The 23,952-nt window shown below is 41.7% G+C and overlaps 1 protein-coding gene across 1 annotated transcript in view; it reads left to right on the top strand.

The window, feature by feature from the left end:
* Positions 1–21,666, top strand: part of LOC102080602 (uncharacterized) — a 34,530-nt gene extending 12,864 nt beyond the window's left edge. Inside the window, exons 12-65 of the mRNA XM_019360249.2 lie at positions 2,182–2,266; positions 2,436–2,579; positions 2,711–2,913; positions 3,004–3,113; positions 3,208–3,326; positions 3,429–3,605; positions 3,690–3,721; positions 4,352–4,449; positions 4,586–4,608; positions 4,788–4,809; positions 4,912–4,939; positions 5,030–5,108; positions 5,200–5,346; positions 5,464–5,672; positions 7,266–7,366; positions 7,466–7,584; positions 7,685–7,855; positions 7,944–7,975; positions 8,075–8,172; positions 8,388–8,410; positions 8,502–8,523; positions 8,605–8,632; positions 8,732–8,816; positions 8,908–9,054; positions 9,167–9,375; positions 9,460–9,563; positions 9,807–9,925; positions 10,039–10,194; positions 10,432–10,646; positions 10,751–10,836; positions 11,168–11,304; positions 11,390–11,515; positions 11,599–11,789; positions 11,869–11,963; positions 13,100–13,227; positions 13,356–13,483; positions 13,569–13,686; positions 14,148–14,366; positions 14,471–14,641; positions 15,001–15,150; positions 15,242–15,306; positions 15,401–15,530; positions 15,952–16,031; positions 16,113–16,242; positions 16,404–16,594; positions 16,729–16,819; positions 16,946–17,075; positions 17,170–17,357; positions 17,669–17,830; positions 17,916–18,052; positions 19,329–19,471; positions 19,560–19,654; positions 19,848–20,187; positions 21,288–21,666. Of these exons, the coding sequence (XP_019215794.1) occupies positions 2,182–2,266; positions 2,436–2,579; positions 2,711–2,913; positions 3,004–3,113; positions 3,208–3,326; positions 3,429–3,605; positions 3,690–3,721; positions 4,352–4,449; positions 4,586–4,608; positions 4,788–4,809; positions 4,912–4,939; positions 5,030–5,108; positions 5,200–5,346; positions 5,464–5,672; positions 7,266–7,366; positions 7,466–7,584; positions 7,685–7,855; positions 7,944–7,975; positions 8,075–8,172; positions 8,388–8,410; positions 8,502–8,523; positions 8,605–8,632; positions 8,732–8,816; positions 8,908–9,054; positions 9,167–9,375; positions 9,460–9,563; positions 9,807–9,925; positions 10,039–10,194; positions 10,432–10,646; positions 10,751–10,836; positions 11,168–11,304; positions 11,390–11,515; positions 11,599–11,789; positions 11,869–11,963; positions 13,100–13,227; positions 13,356–13,483; positions 13,569–13,686; positions 14,148–14,366; positions 14,471–14,641; positions 15,001–15,150; positions 15,242–15,306; positions 15,401–15,530; positions 15,952–16,031; positions 16,113–16,242; positions 16,404–16,594; positions 16,729–16,819; positions 16,946–17,075; positions 17,170–17,357; positions 17,669–17,830; positions 17,916–18,052; positions 19,329–19,471; positions 19,560–19,654; positions 19,848–20,187; positions 21,288–21,373 (6,622 nt within the window). The 3' untranslated portion in view covers positions 21,374–21,666. The remainder of the gene's footprint in view (positions 1–2,181; positions 2,267–2,435; positions 2,580–2,710; positions 2,914–3,003; positions 3,114–3,207; positions 3,327–3,428; positions 3,606–3,689; positions 3,722–4,351; positions 4,450–4,585; positions 4,609–4,787; positions 4,810–4,911; positions 4,940–5,029; positions 5,109–5,199; positions 5,347–5,463; positions 5,673–7,265; positions 7,367–7,465; positions 7,585–7,684; positions 7,856–7,943; positions 7,976–8,074; positions 8,173–8,387; positions 8,411–8,501; positions 8,524–8,604; positions 8,633–8,731; positions 8,817–8,907; positions 9,055–9,166; positions 9,376–9,459; positions 9,564–9,806; positions 9,926–10,038; positions 10,195–10,431; positions 10,647–10,750; positions 10,837–11,167; positions 11,305–11,389; positions 11,516–11,598; positions 11,790–11,868; positions 11,964–13,099; positions 13,228–13,355; positions 13,484–13,568; positions 13,687–14,147; positions 14,367–14,470; positions 14,642–15,000; positions 15,151–15,241; positions 15,307–15,400; positions 15,531–15,951; positions 16,032–16,112; positions 16,243–16,403; positions 16,595–16,728; positions 16,820–16,945; positions 17,076–17,169; positions 17,358–17,668; positions 17,831–17,915; positions 18,053–19,328; positions 19,472–19,559; positions 19,655–19,847; positions 20,188–21,287) is intronic.
* The last annotated feature ends 2,286 nt before the right edge of the window (positions 21,667–23,952 follow it).

Genomic DNA, 23,952 nt, shown 5'->3' with positions numbered 1-23,952 from the left:
TGTAACTGTCCTCTATGTCTGCAATGTTGCCTTCTGGTAGCTCGATCCCCTCAGTTGACTGACTACCTTCCCTCTCTTTGTTATCATCCGACTACACTTCTCCAGCCCGAATGACATCCCGATGTCATTGCTGTATATCCTGGTAGTGTGGATCAGTGAATCGATGTCTCGTTCACTCTTGGCATACAGCTTGATGTCATCAATGTACAGGAGGTGGCTGACAACTGCTCCGTTCCGTAGTCGGTATCCGTAGCCAGTCTTGTTAATGATCTCACTGAGGGGGTTCAGGCCTATGCAGAACAGCAGTGGGGACAGAGCATCTCCTTGGTAGCTCCCGCACTTGATGGTGACTTGTGCTATGGGCTTGGAGTTGGCCTCTAGTGCTGTACGCCACATCCCCATTGAGTTCCTGATGAAGGCTTTTGGGGTCCTGTTGATCTTGTACAATTCTAAGCATTCCAGTATCCAGCTGTGGGGCATTGAGTCATTGGCCTTCTTGTAATCAATCCAGGCAGTGCACAGGTTGGTCAGTCTGGTCTTGCAGTCTCGGCTGACTGTCCTGTCTACCAGTAGCTGGTGTTTTGCGCCTCTGGTATTCTTGCCAATCCCTTTCTGTGCCCCACTCATGTATTGACCCACGTGCCTGTTCATCTTAGCCGATATGATGCCTGACAGGAGCTTCCATGTAGTACTGAGGCAGGTTATTGGTCGGTAGTTGGATGGTTCTTGGGGTCCATGGGGATCAGGGACCTTCGGTTAGCCATTCTGGGTGTCTCTCGTCAACTAGCAGCTGGTTCATTTGTGCTGCCAGACGCTCGTGGAGTGCAGTCAGCTTCTTCAGCCAGTAGGCATGAACCATGTCGGGGCCTGGTGCTGTCCAACTCTTCATACTGGAGACCCTTTCGTGGATGTCTGCCACCGTGATGGTTACTGGACCCTGTTCAGGGAGGTTGCCATGGTCTGCCCTCAGATCCACTAGCCACTGAGCATTGCCATTATGGGTTGCGTCCTTCTCCCATATGCTCTTCCAGTATTGCTCCGTCTCCAGCCTTGGTGGTGCTGTTCTCTTATTGTTCCCTTGCCACTGAGAGTACACCTTTGCTGGTTCTGTGGAGAACAACTGGTTTATTCTCCTGCCTTCTGTCTCTCTGGTGTACCTCCTCAAGCGGCCGGCCAAGGCTATGAGTCTTTGCTTGGCAGTTTCCAAGGCCTCAGGTATGGACAGCTTGCTGTACTTCTTAGGCACCTTCTTCATTGTGCCTTTCTGCAACTCCGATAGTTGGCTGACCTCCCTCCGTGCTACCTTGATTTTAGCCTCTAGCCTCCTTCTCGATGGAGGGCACTGCCCCTTGTGGCTGTTCAACTTGTAGCCAAGCATCTCACTGATCACTGCTGCCGTATTGTAGATCAGCTCGAGTAGATCAGCTTGTTAGTCTCACTAATTGTGGCTGTAGGTATCGTCCGTAGTGCTGCATTAACATCACCTAGCAGACCTTCTGAGGGTACTTCACGTAATCTTGGTAACCGGCTACGGGGGGCCCAGGTTTCAAGCTTGGCCATGATCCTATCTTTCAGGTCAGTTCCTCTCGCACTCAACGATCCTTCTCCTATCGCACTTGGGGCTTGGTACCCAATCTCGGGTGGGGGTGATGATATCTTCCCCCTGACCTGGCATCCTGGCTCCCCTTGCCGTAGCATTTATGTTGTACCTCGTCAATCTCTAGCTGTGATAGCAGTCCCTTCTTTCGAATGTTGGAACACTGAGCTACTAGTTGTTTCGCCGTCATTGTGGATGTTGGGTATCGAAGAATCCACAGTTCCCTCATCCTATTCATGTAACCCCTTCCGCCAGGGTTACTTGCGTAGTAGCTATCTATCTATCTATCTATCTATCTATCTATCTATCTATCTATCTATCTATCTATCTATCTATCTATCTATCTACATGCATATAAAAGAGCATCTCATAGTCACTCAAGGTCAGAAGAAATTCATTAAGGCAGTGTTGCTTGTGGAATTTGGGTTTCACTCTTTGAGGAACTTTTATTAATTTCACATGTTCTAGAACAGTTTTTTAAATGTGTCTGTTTTGCCAGCATGGTCAGTGTGAACGTTGCTGTGCTGTAAGATGATGCATTACTATGTCTTTTGTGTTTAAACATTTTCTTTACCTTTGCACAGCCGTCTGGACAACGGTATGGACAACATGACGGTGAATGAAATCCAGGATGTCTGTAGCATCACCCTTGATAAGAGCCCTTGCGGGGTAAGGTCCAATTTTCTTTTATTTATCTTTGATTATTAACACTCGAATGTTGTAAATTCTTAACTTAAATTCCTGACATGTCAAAAGTTGACTCCAAATTCATCTTAGCTAGGGAGTTGAAGAACTTTTTCTAACTTCTGTGCCGATGATTTTCTTTCCGTGCCGTCAGCTGACCGATGCGGTGGCAAACGTGGCTCATGTCTTGCACTGCGCTGCTCGTAACAACCTGACCATGACAGAAGCCGTCGTCTTGAAGCTGGTTCTAGAGCTGACTCAGCGTCTGAACTTGCTGATCAAGGAGCTCTCCACAGCAGTGAGTACTGTCTAACAGCTCCACGGTGACTTATAGCTTCACAACATTGCTTTCATAGCCAGGCTTGTGTTTTCACCACACACATTGCAGCTTCAGCAAATCAATGCTTCCTCGTTCTTCATCCCCTGTAGAACTTCACGCAGTTGGAATCCGAGTTTAAGCAGATCTTCAGCGAGTCAAACTCCGCAACTCTGACCCAGGAGCACCTGACGGACCCAGCCTTCATCCAGCTCTGGTTCAAGGTCAAGCTGCTGCCCCTCCTGCCCAACGTACAGCCAGAGCTCCTCTCCTGCCTCAGCACCAAGAACTTCTCCTGCCCCGTTTACCAAACCCTGTAAGTCAACCGTCTTCATTTCCCTTTCGTTTAACCGGAACGTGGTTTGGTGCAGTCGTTCTCATTTTGTCTTTGCCCTGCTGTGTGCAGTGTGGCGGCGCTCAGTGAACGAATGAACTTTTTGGATGCTGATCCGATGTACAGCAGCAACATCTACGAGTACTTCATCTACACCTTCCTGCTAAATCACAACACCTCGGGTAAGAAGAGGACACAGACAACACATATTAACGCACAGATACTACAAAACCAGTTCTTATGGCATTTATGTTAATGTTTGTACAAATGCTTCAGACCCCCAGTGTGTCTCTGCAGCTAATAACAGCGCAGAATGGCTGCAACTCAACTTTGGTTTCTTCTCAAGCTTTGCCTCTATCATCGACTTCTACACACTCAACTCTTATTTCACTGGAGTAAGTTTGCAAAACACAGATGTGCTCAAACAGACTTAACAGAAGCAGAAATTTGACTATATAGTAATTGTTCTCTCCTCTTCTGCTTTGTGTCCCGCTCAGCTGGAGGCTCTTGACCTCCTGACTCCAAATCAGACGGTAGAGTTGCTGCTGTTGACTCTCCCAACTCCACCAGAGAAAGACGTTGTCATCAGCCAAGTGTTTAACTTCCTGACGGAGTCACCTGCAGCCAGGAAGTACCCAGAGGTCCTCAGCGCTTTGGTCAGGCTCGCTGGAAAGGTAATAGCTTTGGCTGAGATGTGTAGGTGTTGAGCATGCTTTAGCCTTCCTCAAATATTAATCATAAAATATGCAATTTTTCAGATCAATCCTTCCTGCGACATCTACAAACAAATGTGAGTACCTTCAAATGGTTTTCTGACACAATATGACTTATGATTCTTTCCAAACTGTTTTGTTCTTTGTATGAATCAGGAAAACTCTCTCACAGCAGACCATGTTCAAGCTAAGGCTTCACTGCAATGCATTAATGGCTAAAGCTGAACCATTGCTATTGCTATTACTAAATTCACCCTGAGAAAAACAGAAAGAGAAAGAAATTAGATTACACTATAAATCACGGCATTAATATAGCTTATTAACTGGATTAATACAGGATAACGTAGAAAAATTAATTACATCACAGGCAGTCATTTTTAATGCAGATTTAATTTTAGCTTTTAATAGTGAACATCACAAAAACAGAGGAAAAAAAACTGCAGCCAACTTTACAAGGTGACCCAATTAGTTAGCACCTTGCAACTTACCTCATAACTTTATAAGACGTTTGTAATTTAAACAGGTGAAAACAAACACCAAAGTTAAAAAAAAACAAAAACAGCCAATTATGCATTTTTGGGGCACATTTTATAAACATTTCTTTGTGTTGTAGGCAGACAGCTGAAGGTCTGATTGGCTCTGTTGGTAGCTCTCTATATACTCTTTATTTACATATGTTTTTTGTTTTGTGTTCTTGTGTATTCCAGCTTCACACAGCTCTATGCAGCCATACCATCTCTGCCTCCAGAAATGGAACCAGTCACCTGGGCCACTATAGAAGCCCTGATAAACATTGCACCTGTCGGTACGTTTCACTGCCTCACAAACACAAAGTCAAAACAACTGGGTACACAACGTAATGGCTTAAGCTAGTCCATATAACTAGATCTACACCTGTGCTTTTGCTGATTGAATATTATTTATTTTTTGGATTTGGACAGAGTGCGTGCCGGCGAACTTCAGGGTGAGATTTTTTTTTTCTATTCAATTTAATTTGAATTTAAATCCCAGCAAATCATAACAACGGTTGTCTTTTTCTGCTCATCTCATATCTTAATTTGAATGCTTTTAAGCTGTGATTGTCACAACGTGGTGAATAATATTTCAATCATTGTTTTAATTTGTTAATCCCGTCATTTACAGTGCCTGGTAATCCCGCTCAATGGTAAGACCTTTTTTCGACTGTTGCCAGCATAAACACTTTTCTTAATACATTCTGTTTGTATGATTTCTTTCTGAAAAAAAAATCTTTTCTGTTTTTTGACAGAAACTCACAGCTGTGCAGGAGTCAACAGGTAACCCTTCGTATAGGATTTACATAGTAAATAATGCTATTGCAGTTGTTGTTATTCTGACATGTATTTCCTGTCTTGTGTGACCCACAGCTCTGATCTGCTGTCTTACTTGGACACCTTTAATCAAGTTTCCTGCAACTTCCCCTTGGAGGAATATGCCTGTGCACAGGTAATGATTTACTCTAACAGAGCCGGTGAGGACTCATTACTGTTTATTGCAGAGAATAACTACATCTCCTCTGTCTCTTTCACACATCCAGCTGGACAACTTCACAGCCAATCACCTGGCGTCTCTTCTGATGTGTAATCTTCCTGGGAACAGCGCCCACTCCAAAACTCTGTGGAAAATCCTGCTCACGAAAGTCTCTGACGTTTTAAACCCAGCCCTGGACATCCTGGCTAACATGGTTAATGACTTTAATAAGCTTTAACAAACAAATAAGAATCATTCAAACACCGAGACGAATTGTGACTATGGGAAAAGTTAATCTGCCTTTAAAATAACTGAATGATCTCTTGTTTAGCCGATGCCTGTGATTCCATCAGCGTCACAGGTTTTGGATGTGATCGGAGAGATCAGAGTGTTGCTGCTGACAGATGAGCAGCTGCAGAACAGCGAAGTTATCAACTTGTGGTTCTCAGACCGCCTGAGGAGCTTCTTGCCGTATGCATCAGGAATGTTTTTGCGCTGTCTGAGCAGCAGAAACCTCACCTGTCAGTCATACCAGGAAATGTGAGTATTTGTCAGAATTGCTGCTGAACCAGCCCAACACTCATTTTCATTTCCTGATTCATAAAAGCTATATCATAGGGCATGGCAGAGAGAATTAATCTGCGAACGTTCACAGTTTTACTTACTGTGAAATCCCAGTTAAGTGTTAGTTTGCTATTTTTTCACATTTAAGATGAGTAATTACATAAGAAACCAGTGGGAAATGTAAGGAAGCGACAACAATGATTCATTATCAGATCAGAATAAATTTATATAGTGGTATAGTCTCCATCTTTCTAACTCTGTGGACAGATTTCACCGCACCAAAACATTCATTGTACATTACTATAGCAATCACTGTTTAAATAACATTCATCTGGCATGCTTTAGACACATAACAGACCGATCGACGATCAACCGTTTGTCCCATTAAAAGCAGTCACAATAATGGAATAATGTCACAGTTGAGACCTTGAAGATTATGTGAATCATTGATTGAAGACGAGGCTGAAAAGACTCTAAATGGGATATATTACAATTACTATATAGACAATATCTAAAATTCCAGATAAAAATATAATGCACAGTCAAGGAGTGTTTGTAAAGCTACATTTCAATGACCTAAAAAGCCAGTTAGATGTGGCCAAAACCCATCGGAAAAGATGTGGTTAATAAAATACCCATGCAGGTATGGACATGAAGGAAAGCTGATGGGAGTGAGATGAAAACAGTCCAGAAAATCACAAACAAATCAGTAAAGCTGTCACATGGCATGAAAGAAAACCAACCTTCGCAGTAACAACAAGAACCAGAAGACAAGTAGGACAGGAAGTGTAGAAGGCACGCAGACGAGACACGGGCTAGGAGACACGGGCTAGGAGACACTCAGGCGAACAGAGAAATAATAAAATCAAGAGTTGAAATACAACAATATAGTAAAAACTGAAATATATTAAACAGAAAGCCAAAAAACTCAAGCACAAAAATTAAAAACTTCAACAGCACCAAAGCAGCAACAAAATCCAAACAGCATCAAAATACAGCATAAAAAATGAACAAGTAAATGAATAACTTCCAAGAATCAAAAGCAACACTAAACACAGGAGCACAGACATAGAGCGCAGCTCAAGTTTACACAACACTCACACACACAGACAACGACCACAGATGAGATAAAAGTTAAGCTTTTTTGGCAAAAACCCCACAAATTTACGCAACAACAAAAAACAAACAAACAACAAAACCTCATCATGACTATGAAGCACGGTGGAGGGAGCATCATGGATTACGGCTCACTCAGGCTCTCCAGTCATGAATGGGACAATGAATTCAACAGTGAAACTATCAGGGCCTGAAGCTGAGAGGCTGAGTAAGTCTAAGCACAAAAAATAATCTCTAGAAACTGTTAAAAAAAAAAATCCCAGCCTGCGCCGCTCGTGGTTACTCTGTGTTCAGCTCACTGTAACTGTTGGTTAAGTCAAAAATCCTCCAAAGGGTTCTCTGTTATTTCCATGCAGTACAACTATAAATTTGTTTTTTCAATTACAAATTGTTATTGGTTAGTTAGTTCTCTTCTTTTTTTCTTTTTTTTTTTGCCCATGATTTCATTTTCAGACTGCAGACGTTTATCGGCCAGTTTAACCAGATGACCTCAAACCAGCAGCAGTTGGTCTTGCAGGATTTCATACTGCAGTTCCTGACGCAGCCACGCTCAGGTACGCACATGCTTCGTATTTCCATTCAACAGCTAAAAAAATTAATAAATACATTTCAATCGTTTACAGATATTTCTCCTTTTTTAAAACTTGCTCTAGATTCCAGCTGTGTGTCTACCTCCAACAGCACTGCAGTGTGGATACAGCAGAATTTGGGTCCATTTTCAGCACTTTTGTCCCTCACTCAGCTGATCCATCTCAACCCACAATTCAACCCTGTGAGATGGGACTTCTGTTAATGACGAGATTAAAAAATACAAACAAACAAAGCTGTGAACTAATAGAAATAACTCTCAATTGTTCCTTATTTCCTATTAGATTGAAGTCTTGACACTCCTGACTGCACAACAGAGCGCAGAGCTGCTGTCGCTTCCAAATCTGCCGGACAAAGCCGTCATTATCAACGCGCTCTTTGATTACCTGACCGTGTCTGCTGAGCAGAATAAATTCACAGAGTTCCTGACCAACCTTACCGTGTTCATTCACCCGGTAAAAAGAGCAACTGCCTTCCTGTTAAGTCATCATGTTCACTTGCCTGTGCTTGTTAAAGTAATGCTTGCTTTCTTTCTCCTCCAAGGAAAACTTCACTTGCTCTTCATACAAAACGCTGTGAGTTTCACATCTACGTATACTCGGCACTTCGAAGGGGTTAAACAATTTTATATAATCTGGCACTATGATTAAAATCTGTTTGTTTACGTGTTACAGGTTTGCCAGACTGGACTTGGCCCTACCTGTGGTTTCTCTTGGCATTGCTACAACTATCACACAGACTAAAGAGGCTCTATCCCACCAACTACCACCTGGTGAGTGTTAGAACAATAACTCAATGTCTTATATCCAGCTTTGTCTCTTCACTGTTTCACCTTATTCCACACACTACCTACTTTATAGACACACTAAATGTAAATTGTCAATATTTAGCAAGCGTCAGGAATAACATCCAGTCTAGCTGCAGCTTATCACTGAACTGATTTTTTTAAAATCTGACTGATTTGCATTTCCTGTGTTTTTCTGTCAGACTGCATCATTTACAGTGGACAGGTAATTGTATGTTTTAGATTATTTGTTTTGTCTTACATTAGTCTTAATATAGTAGATTTGTAACGCGCTCTGTTTTTGTTTCTCTTGCAAGTGTAATGTCAGCGTGGCAAATGGTAAGTTCTTCACTGCTTTATGCATGAAAATGCAAATTTTTATTGTCAATTTATAACTTTTTTTCTGTTTTTTTGGTACAGAAACAGAAATCTGTATCGGACTGAACAGGTAGGATTTACATGAACCTTCTGGAGAGTTAACTTTTTATGCAACATTGTCCCAGATGTCAGCAAAGTACCAATCACATGTTTTATTTTGAAACCACAGAACAGCAGTTCAGCTCCAACTCACCAGTGCACAGACGAGTGGAAACCTCTGTGACTTGGCTGTTGAGAAACTGGCTTGTGCTTCGGTAAGAGCGTCACATAAATCAACAGACGTCTGTGATTCAGCTCGTTTTCACTTTCACTGTAGAGTCTAAACTGCTCTCTGTCGTCACGCAGCTGTCAACAATAACAGCAGAGCAGCTGGCAACGATACTGAAGTGCAACCGCTCCTCCAGCTCAAGTGGGTCCAGACCTGTCTGGAAACTTGTCCTCTCCAAAACCTCTGAGGTCCTGGACCAGGCTCTGGATCTGCTCGTCAACACGGTAGGAAAGCATTACACAATATTTTGTAAGTCGAGAAGAACCTTCTGCAAACGTCTGTTGTTGAAAGATACAGAAAGTCAGTAGTTACATCACATTTTGATCTTTGTTATAGACTCTGGACGCCAACAGCTCAGCAGTGTCCGTGATTCTGGACACCATACAAGAACTCCGAATAGATACCGTCAGCATGGCCACCCTCAATAATCTAACCTTCATCCAGACGTGGTTTGGCGGCCGCCTTCGTCCATTTCTGCCGGCTGTTTCACCTGACTTCCTTTCATGTATCACCACAAACCTGACCTGCAGCTCCTACCAGGCCATGTAAGAATTCCCACATTTATCACTTGAAATTACGTTAAATGTGACGGCCATTTTTTAATTAATCTAATCCCAATTTCAACTCAGTCTGCAGATTTTGAGTCAACTCCAACCACAACTGACATTTGCCAGGCAGGTGTCTGTCTACACGCACTTCATTAAGGTTTTCCTGACCAGGAACAACAGCACAGGTACACTGCTATATTACAGCCCAGTAACAATCAATGGCAGACTATTAACAGTTACAGTCTATGTATTGTTCACGTCACGTCTGAATTAATCCAACATTCACACATGTTGATAGAATTAGTGGGATTCAGGAATAATCCAGGGTGGTCACATGTATTGCAAAGTGACATCATAACAATGTATGATAGATGCTTTTCCTTCAGCACAGTAAAGCTGAATTTCCTCTGTGTGTGTTTGTGGTTCAGACCCCGCCTGCAGCTCAGGCATTGCCACCAGTGCACAATGGCTGCAGGTGAACCTGGGAGGTTTTGCCTATCTTGCGACGTTCCAGGACATTCAGACGATCTACTCCAACTTCTCTGTGGTGCGTTATGATGCACTGCATTTTCTGTCTTTATACATCTGTTTTCTTGTGGGGGGGGTTCCCTCTGTCATAACAACAACTGTCACTGACAACATGTGTGTTTGCATATGCAGATGGATGCCTTGTCACAGCTCACGGTCAGACAGCTAGCCGAGGTGTCCGCAACACCTGGCCAGCTCACAACTTCTGAGCAAGTCAACATGGTGATGAAATATGTGCCTGACCAGTTTCTGGCTGCCTTCTTTGATAATTTCTCACCTGTTATCCTGGTGAGCATACATCATGTTATAAAGTCACCTGGTGTGTTTTGATGATACTAGAATTAAAGTCAAGCTAAGTTTATCTGATCATCAAATGTAAATCATTCATACGTTTTGTGTTTATGTTAGCAATGATGGTAAACTCTAACATTTTTCTGGTTAGTCTTCTCACACAGAGGCTGAAGAGGGTCCTGTTACACCTGTTACATCTAAAAAACATGAGCTGCTTTTGTTTTTTTTCTGCAGGCTCATGAAGACGCGTTCCCTTCAGTCGTGAGGTCAGCCATGTTGCAGGTTGTGTTTGATCGTGCAAACCTCTCCCTTCCTTCGGTGAGTGATGCAGAGGTATATGTGTGGCTTACCTCCCGGCTGCCACCTCTGCTGGTACAACTTTCACCAGGACAAGTTGCATCTTACTTTGGAATACTGGCGGGAAGGAGCTGCAATATTGAGAAGCAGGGGTGAGCATAAAGCTTCAAGCAACAAACTATGGACGGATTTAAGCAATTTGACTGAAAAGCAAATAAATTTTTGACGAAAACCTTTGCATTTTTTTATGTTTCAGTGTACTGAACCTGAACATGACTATCTCAACGCTCAGCACAGACACACAGCAGAAAGTCTATGATCAAATCCTCCAAACCCTCAGAGGTAAAGCTAACACAGGAAACCAGTAAACTCGGCTTTAAATTTTTTTGTTGGATGAAGGAATGCTGTAACATTCCAGTAAGCAACTAGCCCATTCACATTTCTTAACATAATGGCTGCCAGCCTTGTGAAAAAGAGGGAGGAGTCAGGCAATGTATTTCCTCCTAAGCTCGCTCTTGTCATTTATTAATTAAACATGTATGTTTGTGACTTTTTATGTGAATACAGCAACAAGTGAAGCTTTATTTATTTATTTTATTCCACATGGCCTAACAAAGCATGAGGCAAAGTTCCAATATTATAACCTAGTTTGTGTCTCCACCTTTTCCTCTAGGTCCAACACCTCTCCGCTGCTACGGTGACAGCTACAACACCAGTTTCTATGGTTTCCTGGAGCAATCTTTCATGGGTTTCCAGTTTCCCAACCTCACCACCTTCCTGTCGCTCATGCCTCCTGACAGAATGCATCTGGTGTGTTGACTTGAAAGATATCAGGAGTATATAATATGATGAAACAAGAGGAGAATGTCTTAATTTATGTCTTCTAATCTTCTAGATCATAAATTCCATCCCTCCATCAGAGCTTGGGAATTACCTACAACGTCCTAATGTTGTCGACAACGACGCACAGCTCTGCATGCTCTTAAACAGCTACAGCCAGACACCACAGTTTCTAGAAACTGTACGTAGCCCAAGGCACATGCACACGCAGAAATGCAAACACAATGTAATGATTAAACACATTAATCTGTGCATTGCCTCCAGGAGTCTCTGCCGGATGCGGTGAGGCGCTCCATCCTGCCCTGCGTCTGGCCCGTGGCCCTCAACAGCACCCAAACGTCGGAGGTCAACGCTTGGTTTGACCGTCGCCTCAAGAACTACTTGCCCTTCCTCACAAAGAGCCTGATCAGTCCCAGTGTCATAAACAGCACCTCCTGCCTGGCCTTCCAAAAACTGTGTGTTTTACTACAGCACTAAATCCTGCTTTATATGTTTCTTTGTTTTGGGTTCTGATTTAGATTTGTTGTGTTTCAGTGTCTCAGTCCTTGGGGTATACAACTACACTACTGCTGACTTTGTGAGGGGAGACGTGTACAACGCCATCAGGACTTACCTTTACGTCGGCTCAAGTAAGTCTTTCAAGCATGCCCAGGTCAAGGATCAAGTGGGATGCTAGTTTAAGTAGAAAAAAAAAGACATTGATCAAAAGATATTCTACATGAAACTGAACAGCAACCACATGTCAGCTAAAAACACAACTGCCTGAGTACAATTTAAATTAAAAGGGAAACTGAGTTGTATACAAAATTCAGGGAATTGCAATTTTTTTCAGTTTCCCTTCATTTTGCAGCACCACAGATTGCTGTGCTTTGGATATATGTGTATATACCTAATACTTAACTGTGTGTAACAGTAGAACAAAGTCAGTACACTCAGTAATGTGAATTAAGAGGATACAGTATATGTTTGCTGATATTAGCCAACGTTGCCACTCTCTGGCCTTGCTGCAGTCATGCCTGAGAAAGAAGCAAACCATTAACATGATAACAAAGAGCTCAGACAACCATACACATATAAAGTAATTAGCTCTTTCGCTGTCACTGGTAGATGTTCAATTGCCAAGGAAAAGCTGAGCAAGCATCTATTAAATGTATTAAATAATTATTTATTACTAAACATGTACATTTTAAGCACAATGTAATCTTTATGAAGATAAAACCCTTTTTCTTTGGCAGTTACTTACCCTTTACTTTTACTTTACAGTCATTTTCTTTAAAAATATGATTTTATATGATTTTATTATATTATTCACATACACATGGTATAGTACGCATACAGCATAAATACATTAAAAGCAAGATAGCAGCAATCTTTCACTGATGTTTGTCCCCGTCATCGTTCCTAATAAGGTTCAAAGATTTTATGTTTTCTAACTTTGTCTTGCTTTAATATTTTGGGATTTTAAATAACTAAAAAAACAGGACAGTTAATGATAACCTTAACTTTAAGGAAATTATATTTGCTTATATTTCATGGACCAATCAGCAGACTGTTGGATAACAATGTTAATTCCAGTAAACTCTCCCAGCTACTGTAGTAACAGTTTGTTATGGGCAGCATTTTTTTTGCTTAATTTCTACATTTGACTTCAAGAATTCACAGCAATTAAAAATAGGCTACGCTGGAGTAAAATGACTATAGATTGTAGTTTTATTTCTTTTGATCATTATCATTAGTGTTTATTGTTAACATCTTTTTTTTCTAGCCTCAAACCCAAAGTGTTACTTCCCCAGCAACCCACAACTGAATTCCACAGCTTGGTTTGCTCAGTACATCGGGTCTTTCGTCTCTTTCCTCACTCGGGACGATCTTTCAACATTTGGATCTGAGTCGGTAAAGAATCAACATTGGCGGAAATTTTGAACTGACGCTCATTTTTTTTTCTACTTGGATTTAAATGCAGCAAAAAAACAGTTGACAATTTCATGACCTACAGACATGCTTTTCTCCCCTCCCTGCAGGTCATTCAGGTCTTCACAGTGAACCTTCAGAACATCGCTCTTTTCAACACCTCTGTCTTACCTGCAAACCTGACAAACTACTACACCACCCTTCTATATCAACAGGACAGCAACTTCAACCCCTTACTGTGAGTTTAAATCTATACAATATGTTGCGTTCTCCAGTCACAAATCCTGCATTTTTCTGTAAGTGTTGTTTAACCTTCTTTGCAGCCTTCCTATCTTGTTTCGGTGTGTCGCTCCTGGTCCAGCATTTACCCAACTGAGTCCAAGCGACAGTTTGATAGTTCTGAAGAATCTCACAGTTCTCTGTACGAACCTGGACCCACAAGTAAGACACTAACATTTAAAGAAAAGAAAAACAGTTATGTGTGCAATCTGCTGCTAAAACCTAACTTAAGAAATGCACATACCTACACTGAATACAGTATAGGTGTCTTTGTATGGTCAAATAGACATGAATGTTATAAGATTTCAGTCTTTTAGATATTCAGCATGTTGCCTGGTATCCTGGTAAAAAGTTGTTTATTATTTCCTTAAATTTGTCACCCACATAAAAGTGGGTTTAGTTTCACTTGCAGGCTCCTGTTTTGAATCTGGTGTTTATTATTTAGAGTGGTGTAGAGCTCTTTGTTCTGGGGTATGTGATTTTAGGAAGGGTGAAATGGAAAGATGAATAAAAGAGCACTAAGCTCTCCTTTTATTAACAGAATAAAGTTTTGTTCCCCAGAATATTTACACTGTAGACATAAATTTGACTCTACTGACAAAGTTTTTCTCTCACGTGTGAAGGTCACTGCTGCTTTGGCAGGTACCTTTGGTCAGAACATTGACTCCACAGTCATTTCTGCCCTCGGCAACCAAAGCACCGGCATGTCGCTGAATCAGATCAACTCAATCAAACCCCAGGACTTAATAAACTCCATCAGCACTCTCTCCACTGTGACGGGCTGGAGCGAAGGTCAGGCCAAGGCCATCATCCAGTCTCTCCTGTCTTCAGGCGTGATACAGGTAGCAGATTTTAGACTGAATCCTGACTTTAGAAAAATTCAAGTCATCTTTGTGGTCATGCTCTCTTATGCATGTGCTGCTTCCATCCTTTTCCATTCCACCAGATCAACAGCTCATCGTCGCTGATAAGTCTGGGCACTCTCATCATTGGTGTACCTTCCAGAGTGTTCTCGAGCATCTCCGGTAATCAGCTGATAAGTGCCTCCCAAACTTCTTCACTGGTGGCAAACCTCCTTTCTGGTCCTCAGATCATCCAGCAGGTCTTTGTCAGTCAGGTATGACAGGTTTTCTGTTACAGCCTTCATTCAACGATGAATCAGTGAAGCTGGTTTTGTTTAAGTAGCCCACAAACTCCACAAAAATAGAAAGAAAAAACACATGGGAAGGGGACAGCTCAGACAACTAAAGGTTTACCGTTTTTCTGGGTAGTTGTACACCTAACCACAACCCACTATTACAAACGCTGGTTTCACTGTCCTGTTTACCCTTTCACTCTATCAGTCAGTCAGACAGATTTCATGCAAATCTATAACTTGAGCATGATTTGAACTGCACACTTCCATCAGCTGCTTCGAGTGAAGATAGAAAGCTCTCCACAGAGAGTTAACTCACAATGCTTCCCATCTTCTCTCAGATCATATCAGTGAACACCAGCAACGTGCAAGTGATCCAGAATGTTCCCGATGACCTGGCCACTGAGATCCCTCGATCCCTGCTGGTGGGCTTCTCCAGTAGCAACGACGTTATCACCAAACTCAACAGAAAGAAATGGAAACGGCAGCAGGTAGAAGATGAAACCCTCAGCTTAGTTTTTATTGACGTGTTGTGCTACATGCCTGTTATTACAGACTCTTTTTTTAAAATTATTTTGTTAGGCTGAATTGTTCTTTGAGTCGTTAGCTACAGAGAGCGCCTCCGCACAGCTGGGAGGTCCAAACAAGTGAGTTCCAATCAGTCTGGGAGATCAATCAAAACAACCTGCAAATGGGTTTGAGTAGAGCTAACAGTGTGCATGTGTGTGTGTGTGTGTGTAGTTTGTCATCCTCTGTGCTTCAAGGGTTCACATGCACTGGAGTGAGGAAGATTGGCAATGGGCAAGTCAAGAACCTGATCAAAGCCTGTCGGAGGTCAGGCAGCAGGAAGGTTAATCTAGTGGAGTCTCAGGTACAGTATTCAAGGCATTTATGGGATATTTAAAATCTCCCAAGAGTCCTTCATATCTGCTCAAATGTTAAAAAGTGAACATATCAGACATCAAATGAGTAACTAACAATTGTTGAAAACACACTTAAAACAATATATACATGCCCAGTGTTATGTAGATTACACCGTATATAACAGGGTACTACAATTTCGGACAAAGGTGCAATTTTTGCAGCGTTGCCTCTGCACGCCACCACAGTGGATTTTACATCAAGCAACCAGGATGTGATTAAACTGCAGACTTCTATCTTTGGTGAAGAAGGCAAAATTACAATAATCCGTCACCATTCAACAAATCATGGAGCTTTCTTACACATGTTCTCTGTCATAAACAAGGACGATACAAGGTGCTAATTATTTTGACTTTTTTTTTAATCAACAGCTGACCTGCATGTACACTTACATTAAAGACGATGCTGCCAGCTTCAACCTCTACCCTCCAGATGTTCTGCTGTATTATGAGTAAGAATCCTGTTTGTTTGTTCTGAATTAAAGCTGAATGGTGGATGCTACAGCTTGTCACACTTGTGTTTCCTCTTGCAGTTACTCACTGGTGCCGCAGGGCAGCTGCAGGGCCTATTTCACAGAGCTGGGAAATGCAGACTTCTCTGTCTTCTCCCCAGCGCTCAGCTACTTGCGGACTGCCCTGTTTGAAAATGCAAAGAGCTGCCTGGTGAGTCTTCGAACCACACATCACTTCTTGAGCTGTAAAGATTAGATTTATTAATAATTGCATGAAATCTAGCAAAAATCACTGGAAATAACTGTCATCACACTAAGGTTTTCTTTAATGTTTTGAGCTGAAATGAATTTCTGTTTCTTTTATTTTCAAAGGGCATAACAAACACAAGCTTAACTAAAGATTCGATATCAGTATTGGGAAACATGTGCTGCATCCTGGATGCATCCTACATCCTAAACTCAGATTCATCCATCTTGGAAAAACTCAAAGCCTGCCCCAGCCTCACTTCTGCTCAAGCAGCTGCTGTTCAGGCTCGAATGACTAATGGCAACACAAGATCTGGGTACGTAAAACGCTTCACCGCTGTGGCAGATTTTCATTCCTGTTTGCTTGTTTCCTTGTCAGCAGATTTACATTTTTACTTTTGGCCCTTTGTGTCCCCCCAAATAACCACCGTCCTGTTTTCGTGATAACCAGAGCTCCTTCAGTGTGGACAGAGCAAACTCTGAAAGACCTCGGGATGCTGTCTCTGTATATGTCTTCAACCTTCTATGATTACTTCAACACTGTGAGCAATACATGACCGCACACATTTATATTTTTTGATTTTGTTTCCTGTTTTTTTGCTGGACTGATAAGTGTTAACCTTGTTCTTTATGCGCCTTTCTTTCTTTCCCTTTGTTCCTGTGAGCAGAAAACAAAGAACAACTACTTGAGGTACTTCCTGGGTGTTCTCAAGGAAAACAACGTGGACAGTCAGAAGATCGGGGAGCTGAAGAGTGCAATAAGGATGTCCATTCCGGATGAGTCAAAGCGATCTATAGGTTGGTTTCCTTCTGTCAACTGCTCGGTCCATGTATTAGAATCTAGAGAGAATTTACTGTTTAACCAAAAATTGTTTCTCTTTCTGTGTTTCAGCCACTGACTGCACTTTGGGTTTCATAACCCGCGTGACTATCGTTAATCTAACATTCCCCTTAAACTATGATATAAGTCAGTTCACCAGCTGCCTCAATTCCACCATTGTGAAAGACAACTTGGATGCCCTCGTTTACCAGGTGCAGGAACAGAACTACACAACGATTGTTCTCAGCAAGTTGCGACAGGTAAGTGGCAAAAAACTCCTGGAGCCTATCCCAGCTGGCATAGATAGAGAGGCAGGTTAGGCCCCTCCTGAAGGGCAGGATTAACACAGAGAACCATTCAGAAACACGCAACACATATTCAGACCTACGGTCAGTTTAAAATCACCATTCAAGCAAACCCCATGCATGTTTTTAGGCTGTGGAAAGAAGCCAGAGAACCAGCACAGACACAGGGAGGGCATGCAAAGTCCACAGCACTAACCACTTCCATTTTTAAGCTTTTGCTATCTAAATTTGAGTCTAAATATCTTCTGACTTTCCCAAATTTATAGGCTTACAATGCCAGCGGCATCATCCCAGAAGATCAGGTTCAGATCTTAGGAGCAATGTCCCGTAGTGCCACTATGGCAGACATCAACATGTGGAACATTACTCAGATCGACACACTCTCTTCTTTGATGGATCCTTCAAACGGACCGTGGGACCCGGTTCTGGTGAGCAAACAGAAGAAAAAATCTGAATGTGAGCTTACTTTACATGCTTGTGTCTTCTCACCAATGCTTGGTTCTCCTCATCAAGGCCAAAGCCATCATCTCCAAGTATCTGAGTGTAAAGGGGAACAGTCTCGGCAGTGTGGCGCTCAACGCCATTGGAGGACCAAACCTGTGCGCCCTGGATGTTGTTGCTATCAGGAACATTTTGGTTGAAAGCATCAAGTAAGGCATCAGAGCTGTGACTGTGCATGAGTGTGTGTGTGTTTGGAGGTTATTTTTACATGACATTAGCAGCAGGTAATATCTGAAAGGTACTAGAACATGTTGGCTAAAGGTCTGTCAGGGATCCTGCACTTACAAAGGCAGGTGAACCCACATAAATCTTTAAATTATGTAGATAACTAGAAAAAAGTCTGATTTAATGGTAAATAACATTATATAGGGATGGGTATCGTTTAGGTTTCATCCGATACCGGTGCCAAACCGGTACTTTTGAAACGGTGCCGGTGCTTAAACGGTGCTCGAACCGGTGCTTAAAGAATGAAGAACATAAACTTTGTCCAAAAACCTCTCATGTTTAGCTGTTTTTTTGTAAAAAGATAACAATGTTAGCCTTTTCTGCAGCTACAGGGCATATATGGTCTCACTCTAGGCTGGAAGCAGTGCTTAAACAATGGAAAAAACACAAACTTTGTCCAGAAACCTCTCATGTTTAACTGTTTTCCACTTTTCCTTTGGTCATTTTAGCCTTTTTGGCCAGGGTGAAGGGAGTATCTGCCATCAAACAAGAAGACAGCCGCATATAACTATGACGGTGTTTGTTAGTTCACCTTACATGCATCAATTTAATAACGTGGTTAGCCTACTCAACGTAAATTACACACGAACAACATGAAGCTACTCACGCAGAGAAGAACGGCTGCTGCTGCCATCATCATCCTCATCATTTCTGCTACACTGGCAGGGCTAGGGGCCAGGACTCTACTTGCTTGGGGGATGTTGCTAACTCCGGGTCCGATAACAGGCACCACACCCGCAGTAGATGTGCTGCTCGGTGTGAGGTCTTGCAGCAAGCTATCAAATACGGTGCATTTCTCGGCTTTTAAAAAAACGCTATGCGTCGCCAGGTGTTTGATCAGACTCGAGGTGTTTTGCACAGTATCAGCTTAAAGCACTTGTTACAGGCTGCTGAGTTTGCATGTTTTGCTGTGAAGTACAGCCAGACTTTTGACCGCTTCGCCCTGGGCATTTTTAATCCGTAGCTCTGCTCTAAAAGAACGTACGTACCTGGGCCCGCCTACTACGCTTGCAAAGTTAAAATGATTGGCTAGAATCCAAAGTGTATGACATCTCAGGAAAAAAAAGCACCGAAATGTGCGCTGCTTTTCGGTCTGGTAACTACCGTTTATGTCAGAACCGGTGCCATACCGGTACCCATCCCTAATTATATGATTTCCATAAACTCAACACACCATCCCTGTGTTTTTATCTCCTGCAGAAATGCCGATGCCCTGGACATATCCAGCTGCACCACTGAGAAAAAGCAAGAAGTGTTCGCCCTCGCCTATAAAGCATTTATCCCAGTGACCCGCTCAATCTCTATCTCCGCTTCCACTTACCAGCTCTTACAATCTTACCTACGTAAGCAAACAGACCCACATTCACAAAAGAAAAACTACATTTAAACAGCTGAAAGTTAATGTACTTTTCATTTTTTCCCATCTTGCAGCGGGTGCAGATCTTGCGTTTATCCAAAATTTAGTGTCTTCCAATATCAGCATGGACCTCCCGACCTTCACTGGGCTGCTTCAGAGTGTTATACAGGTCAGTTTATTTATTTATTTATTTGGACGGGGTCTTGCATTATAGCTCAATTTATTTACTTCACTCAAACCATTGGACAGGCCTGATAAGTTGTAAAAATAAGTGGGTTTTTTTTTTTTTGTTCTGGTGAAGAATAAAGTAAGTGTGTTTATTTGCTCATGAAAACAAAATGTGTCTGCTCTGTTCTCCATAGAACCTGACTGTTAGTGACATTAAAGGTCTTCTTGGCACCAACCTCCCAGTTCTGAAGTTGTATGAAAATGTGACAGTGGTGCAAACCTGGATCAGATCACAGTTGCAGTCCGATCTTAATACTCTGGGAGTGGGGCTTACAGGAGGCAAGGCTAGTCCCACCAACACCACCATCACCCCGACGGTCACCAACTCCAGTACCACTACATCGGGCTCATCATCAACAACTTCATCAACGACATCGGGGACAGCTTCAACGACAACATCGGGGACAGCTTCAACGACAACATCGGGGACAACTTCAACAACAAAATCAACTACTGGATCCAGCACCACCACGGGTAAGTATTACAAAAGGTAGCATGGGGTAAAATATTCAAAGAACAACACCTCAGATAAAACAGCAGTACCACATTTCAAACTTAATATGGCACACTGTCTGCACATAGAACAGACTTATGCAGGAAGAGGGTGTAGCAGGAAGGAAATCGGGCCCAAGTGTTGATCAGGAGCACATAAAGCAAAGATGGCCAAAATAAAGCAGGAAAACATGAAATGTTAAGCTGCAGATTCAATCTTTCAGTTTCTCATTTTTAAACATTTTTGTGTCATATCCTGCTGTTTTGTTACAAATATGTAGAGACCTCCGCACATTAGAAGCACCGACAAGAAAAAAAAACACATTGGTGGTGAAAGGGAACTCGGTTTTGCATCATTAATCTGCGTGATTAATGATGCCAGCCTGAAATACAGTAAATACTTATTATTTTCATATCAATATTTTCATATTACAAGAGAATCCCAATTCAGAAAAACTAGTACATGCACGCACTACACCATGAATACAGGAAACTTGACATATTGATCGTGTAAACATCACAACTTGATATGAAAAATGAATATTTTAAGTATGTGGCTGACTAGATCCTTTTGTTGTGAAATGAAAATGATACAATGTTTTTATATGATGTTAGAGGTGCATAAACACTAAAAACTGGTTACTTTGGAACCATTGGTATGTGGTTGCTAGGCAATATGATGACAACAAAAGACCTGATGTAGATAAGAACCCTTAAGGGTCTGAGCTGTGCCTGTGTGGACATTATAGTTGCTCAACTCCCGATCATGTAGGAGTTTGCAGACAGACTGAGATTTAGTGTATTATAGTAAAATTTTCTTTATATATTTTTTATGATGGACAGTTGTTTTGCATACATTTAACCTTTTAGTGTTCTACCTTCATACAGAATTTGATAATTAAAGGTTGATAAAAGATGCTTACAAAGAACTGGCTGACTAATCGAGCAGTTTCAGAGTTTTCTAAAAAGCCCACTTGTTGAGGTTTGTGTGCGGTCCAAGTCAAACATGGGCACCCTGGCTGTCGATATGCTAATGTTCTAGAAATAATTGGTCTCTAATGTGACTGTACATTTCTTTCCAGGCAATGCTCCTCCAGTCCGAGGCGCTGGCTTCTCTTTCTTCGCTCTTCTTGTGCTCCTCATCACTTCTCAGTATGTTGTAATGTAAAGACAACTTGTCTCATGGAAGATTATTGGAATATGAAGTGTAAAATTGTAGATAACTGGATAAAGGCTTGAATTAATCTTTTTGTTTTAATTTATCACTAATAGAAGGAAATAATGTTAAACAGAAGGGCATTTGCTTCCTTCCTTGTAACGCTCGCTATGAACAAAATAGTTCAGGTACAGTAAGAGAGATTGTAAATGATTTTCATGATAGCACTTTCTTTATTCAGTCTTACTATGAAAATGTATTTGAGAGATTAATAATAAACACATATTAAACAGCCTTAAAACAGTCATCAGAGCTCGTTATTTGCTTGGTGTCAGTGTTTTAATATTCAAAGGTTTCATATGTACACCAACAGCAAATTAGTCAAAAGATTATCAGTTATTCCGTTATGAGTGTGACCTTTTGTAAGTGTCTTTTGTTTGCAAAATGCCATGTATAAATTGATGCAGGTCTTTGAGTTATAAGCGTTTATACACCCCCAGTACAGTCTTGCAGACAGGACAGGTGTGCTTGGCATCCTTCAGACGGTCCACACAGAATGGGATGAGGCAGCAGCCTAAAACAAAGCTGGAAATGACAGCAGTGATGATCAGATTTATTTACTCATATCCTTTTTATTTTCATGTTTTTTAACCTTCAAAGATTCATTCATTCATTTTCAGGACTATCTCATGTAAGGGATATGATGTGGCAGCTGATATCATATTTCCGTTTTTGGACATACTTTTAAAAAATGAAATTGTTCAAAGATTGATCTGACAGCCCGGTGGCGCCAGTGTCCGGCAGCCTCGCCTCTGTCAGTGCGCCCCAGGGCAGCTGTGGCTACAATGCAGCTTGCCATCACCAGTGTGTGAATGGGTGGATGACTGCATGTAGTGTGAAGCGCTTTGGTGTCCATAGGGACTAAGTAAAGCGCTATACAAATACAGGCCAGGCCATCCAAAACAGCTAGGATCAATTAAAAATATACCCCAAACAAGAGCTTGGACCTTAGTTTAAAAGAAAGTATCTCCACATGTGCATCCAGCCTTTGTGTATTTTTCAGTCAGTTTCTCATAATTCTCATAATTTCATGAAGCCACAGCTGTGACATGAGTTTTTTAGAAAAAGATAGGGAGACCAGTAAACATGCACAGAAGAGGAAGCTTGGGTTTTGAGTGTGTAGTCATCACTTTAAAAAATTATTGGCACACCAACAGGAGTTTAACAACTAAAACCAAACATCTCCTTCTTTCTGTCACTGCACCACCAGCTGTGGCACTGTAGTGCTTTAGCAATGTTTTTAAGTCTTAATGTTATTTCAGTATTGTGCATGTTGGCATAAATTTCAATATGCACATAGTGGGAGAGTAATTCTATATTACTCAATTATTTAAGTAAAAGTAAACTGAAGGATTGATCCAACTTGCATATCTCTGGAGCTGGAGGCTGTTAGCTTAGCTTAAACAGCTAACACTAATGCTTGCAACTAGAGGAATTACAGGAAAGAGTCCTTTATGAATAGGATCAGACTAACACCAGATTCTAGCACCAACACTGATCTAAAAACACTGTATCTGTGAGAGCTCAACAGCTTGACAGATTAATACCATCTCTTGCTAAAAACTCACTGCAGTGACATTAATCTTTAGTCCAGCTTTTGCATGTTTTCACTTCCAAACAGTTTCCATGTGGTTTTCCAGCCACACTGTGAGGAGCTGTATGAAATCTGTAAAATTCTTTTATTGGCATGGTGAAGCAAACGATGCTTGAACTCTTCTTACCCACAGAAGAAGAGCCCTCCGCAGAAAAGGTAAGTGAGCAATCCAGCAGAGTAGTCCACCTTGGAGAGGACTATCTGATGGCAGTTAGGGCAGGCGATCTGAACTGGGCTGTCTCCCAGTGGACCGACCGTAGCTGCAGAAAAACAAAGATAGAGAGCACCAAAAGAGCAAATGCAAAAACAAATCAGGTTTTTAAATAAAATCACACGAAATTAGAGCTCAGCTTTAAGAGTAACAACATAAATACAGATTGTATGGCACAAACTCACCAACAGGAACTTGCGCATTTGCCATTTTTCCTGTGTACACACATTAAAAAATGTGCATTTCAACATAAAAACTTAAGAAAAGCTGTCCTAAATTAAAAAAAAAAAACAAAAGTCTGAATAACAAAAAGATATTCAGTGTTAAACTTGATCATTGAGTTAAAGCAGAGTACTTACAGTTTTGGGGGACAGGCTGTGACCACAGAGAGAAGAGGTTTCAGGGCAGAGCTGAAAGAGCTACACCTTCACCGTCAGCCTCCTTTACTTAATAAGTCATGAGATCCTGGGACTCTCGGTGTGATCCTCACTGACCCATCCCAAACCCAAGTAATTTTATACCCTTTTTCTGACTACCATCAGTGTAGTCTTATTCCTGTGTACATGCAGTTCTGCTGCTACACCAATAACTTGGTGTAGTGTTGTAGTATATCTGTAGTGTATCATATCTGCTGCGAGCTGCAAAAGTATGCAGCCAGCGCTAAACGATGCAAAAAGATATGGGAGAGACATTTCTGAGAGGACTGCTGCACCCAACCAGTAACTG

This window comes from Oreochromis niloticus, linkage group LG6, assembly GCF_001858045.2.
Source record: "Oreochromis niloticus isolate F11D_XX linkage group LG6, O_niloticus_UMD_NMBU, whole genome shotgun sequence".
Taxonomy (NCBI): domain Eukaryota; kingdom Metazoa; phylum Chordata; class Actinopteri; order Cichliformes; family Cichlidae; genus Oreochromis; species Oreochromis niloticus.
This window is presented reverse-complemented; position numbering and strand designations above follow the sequence as displayed.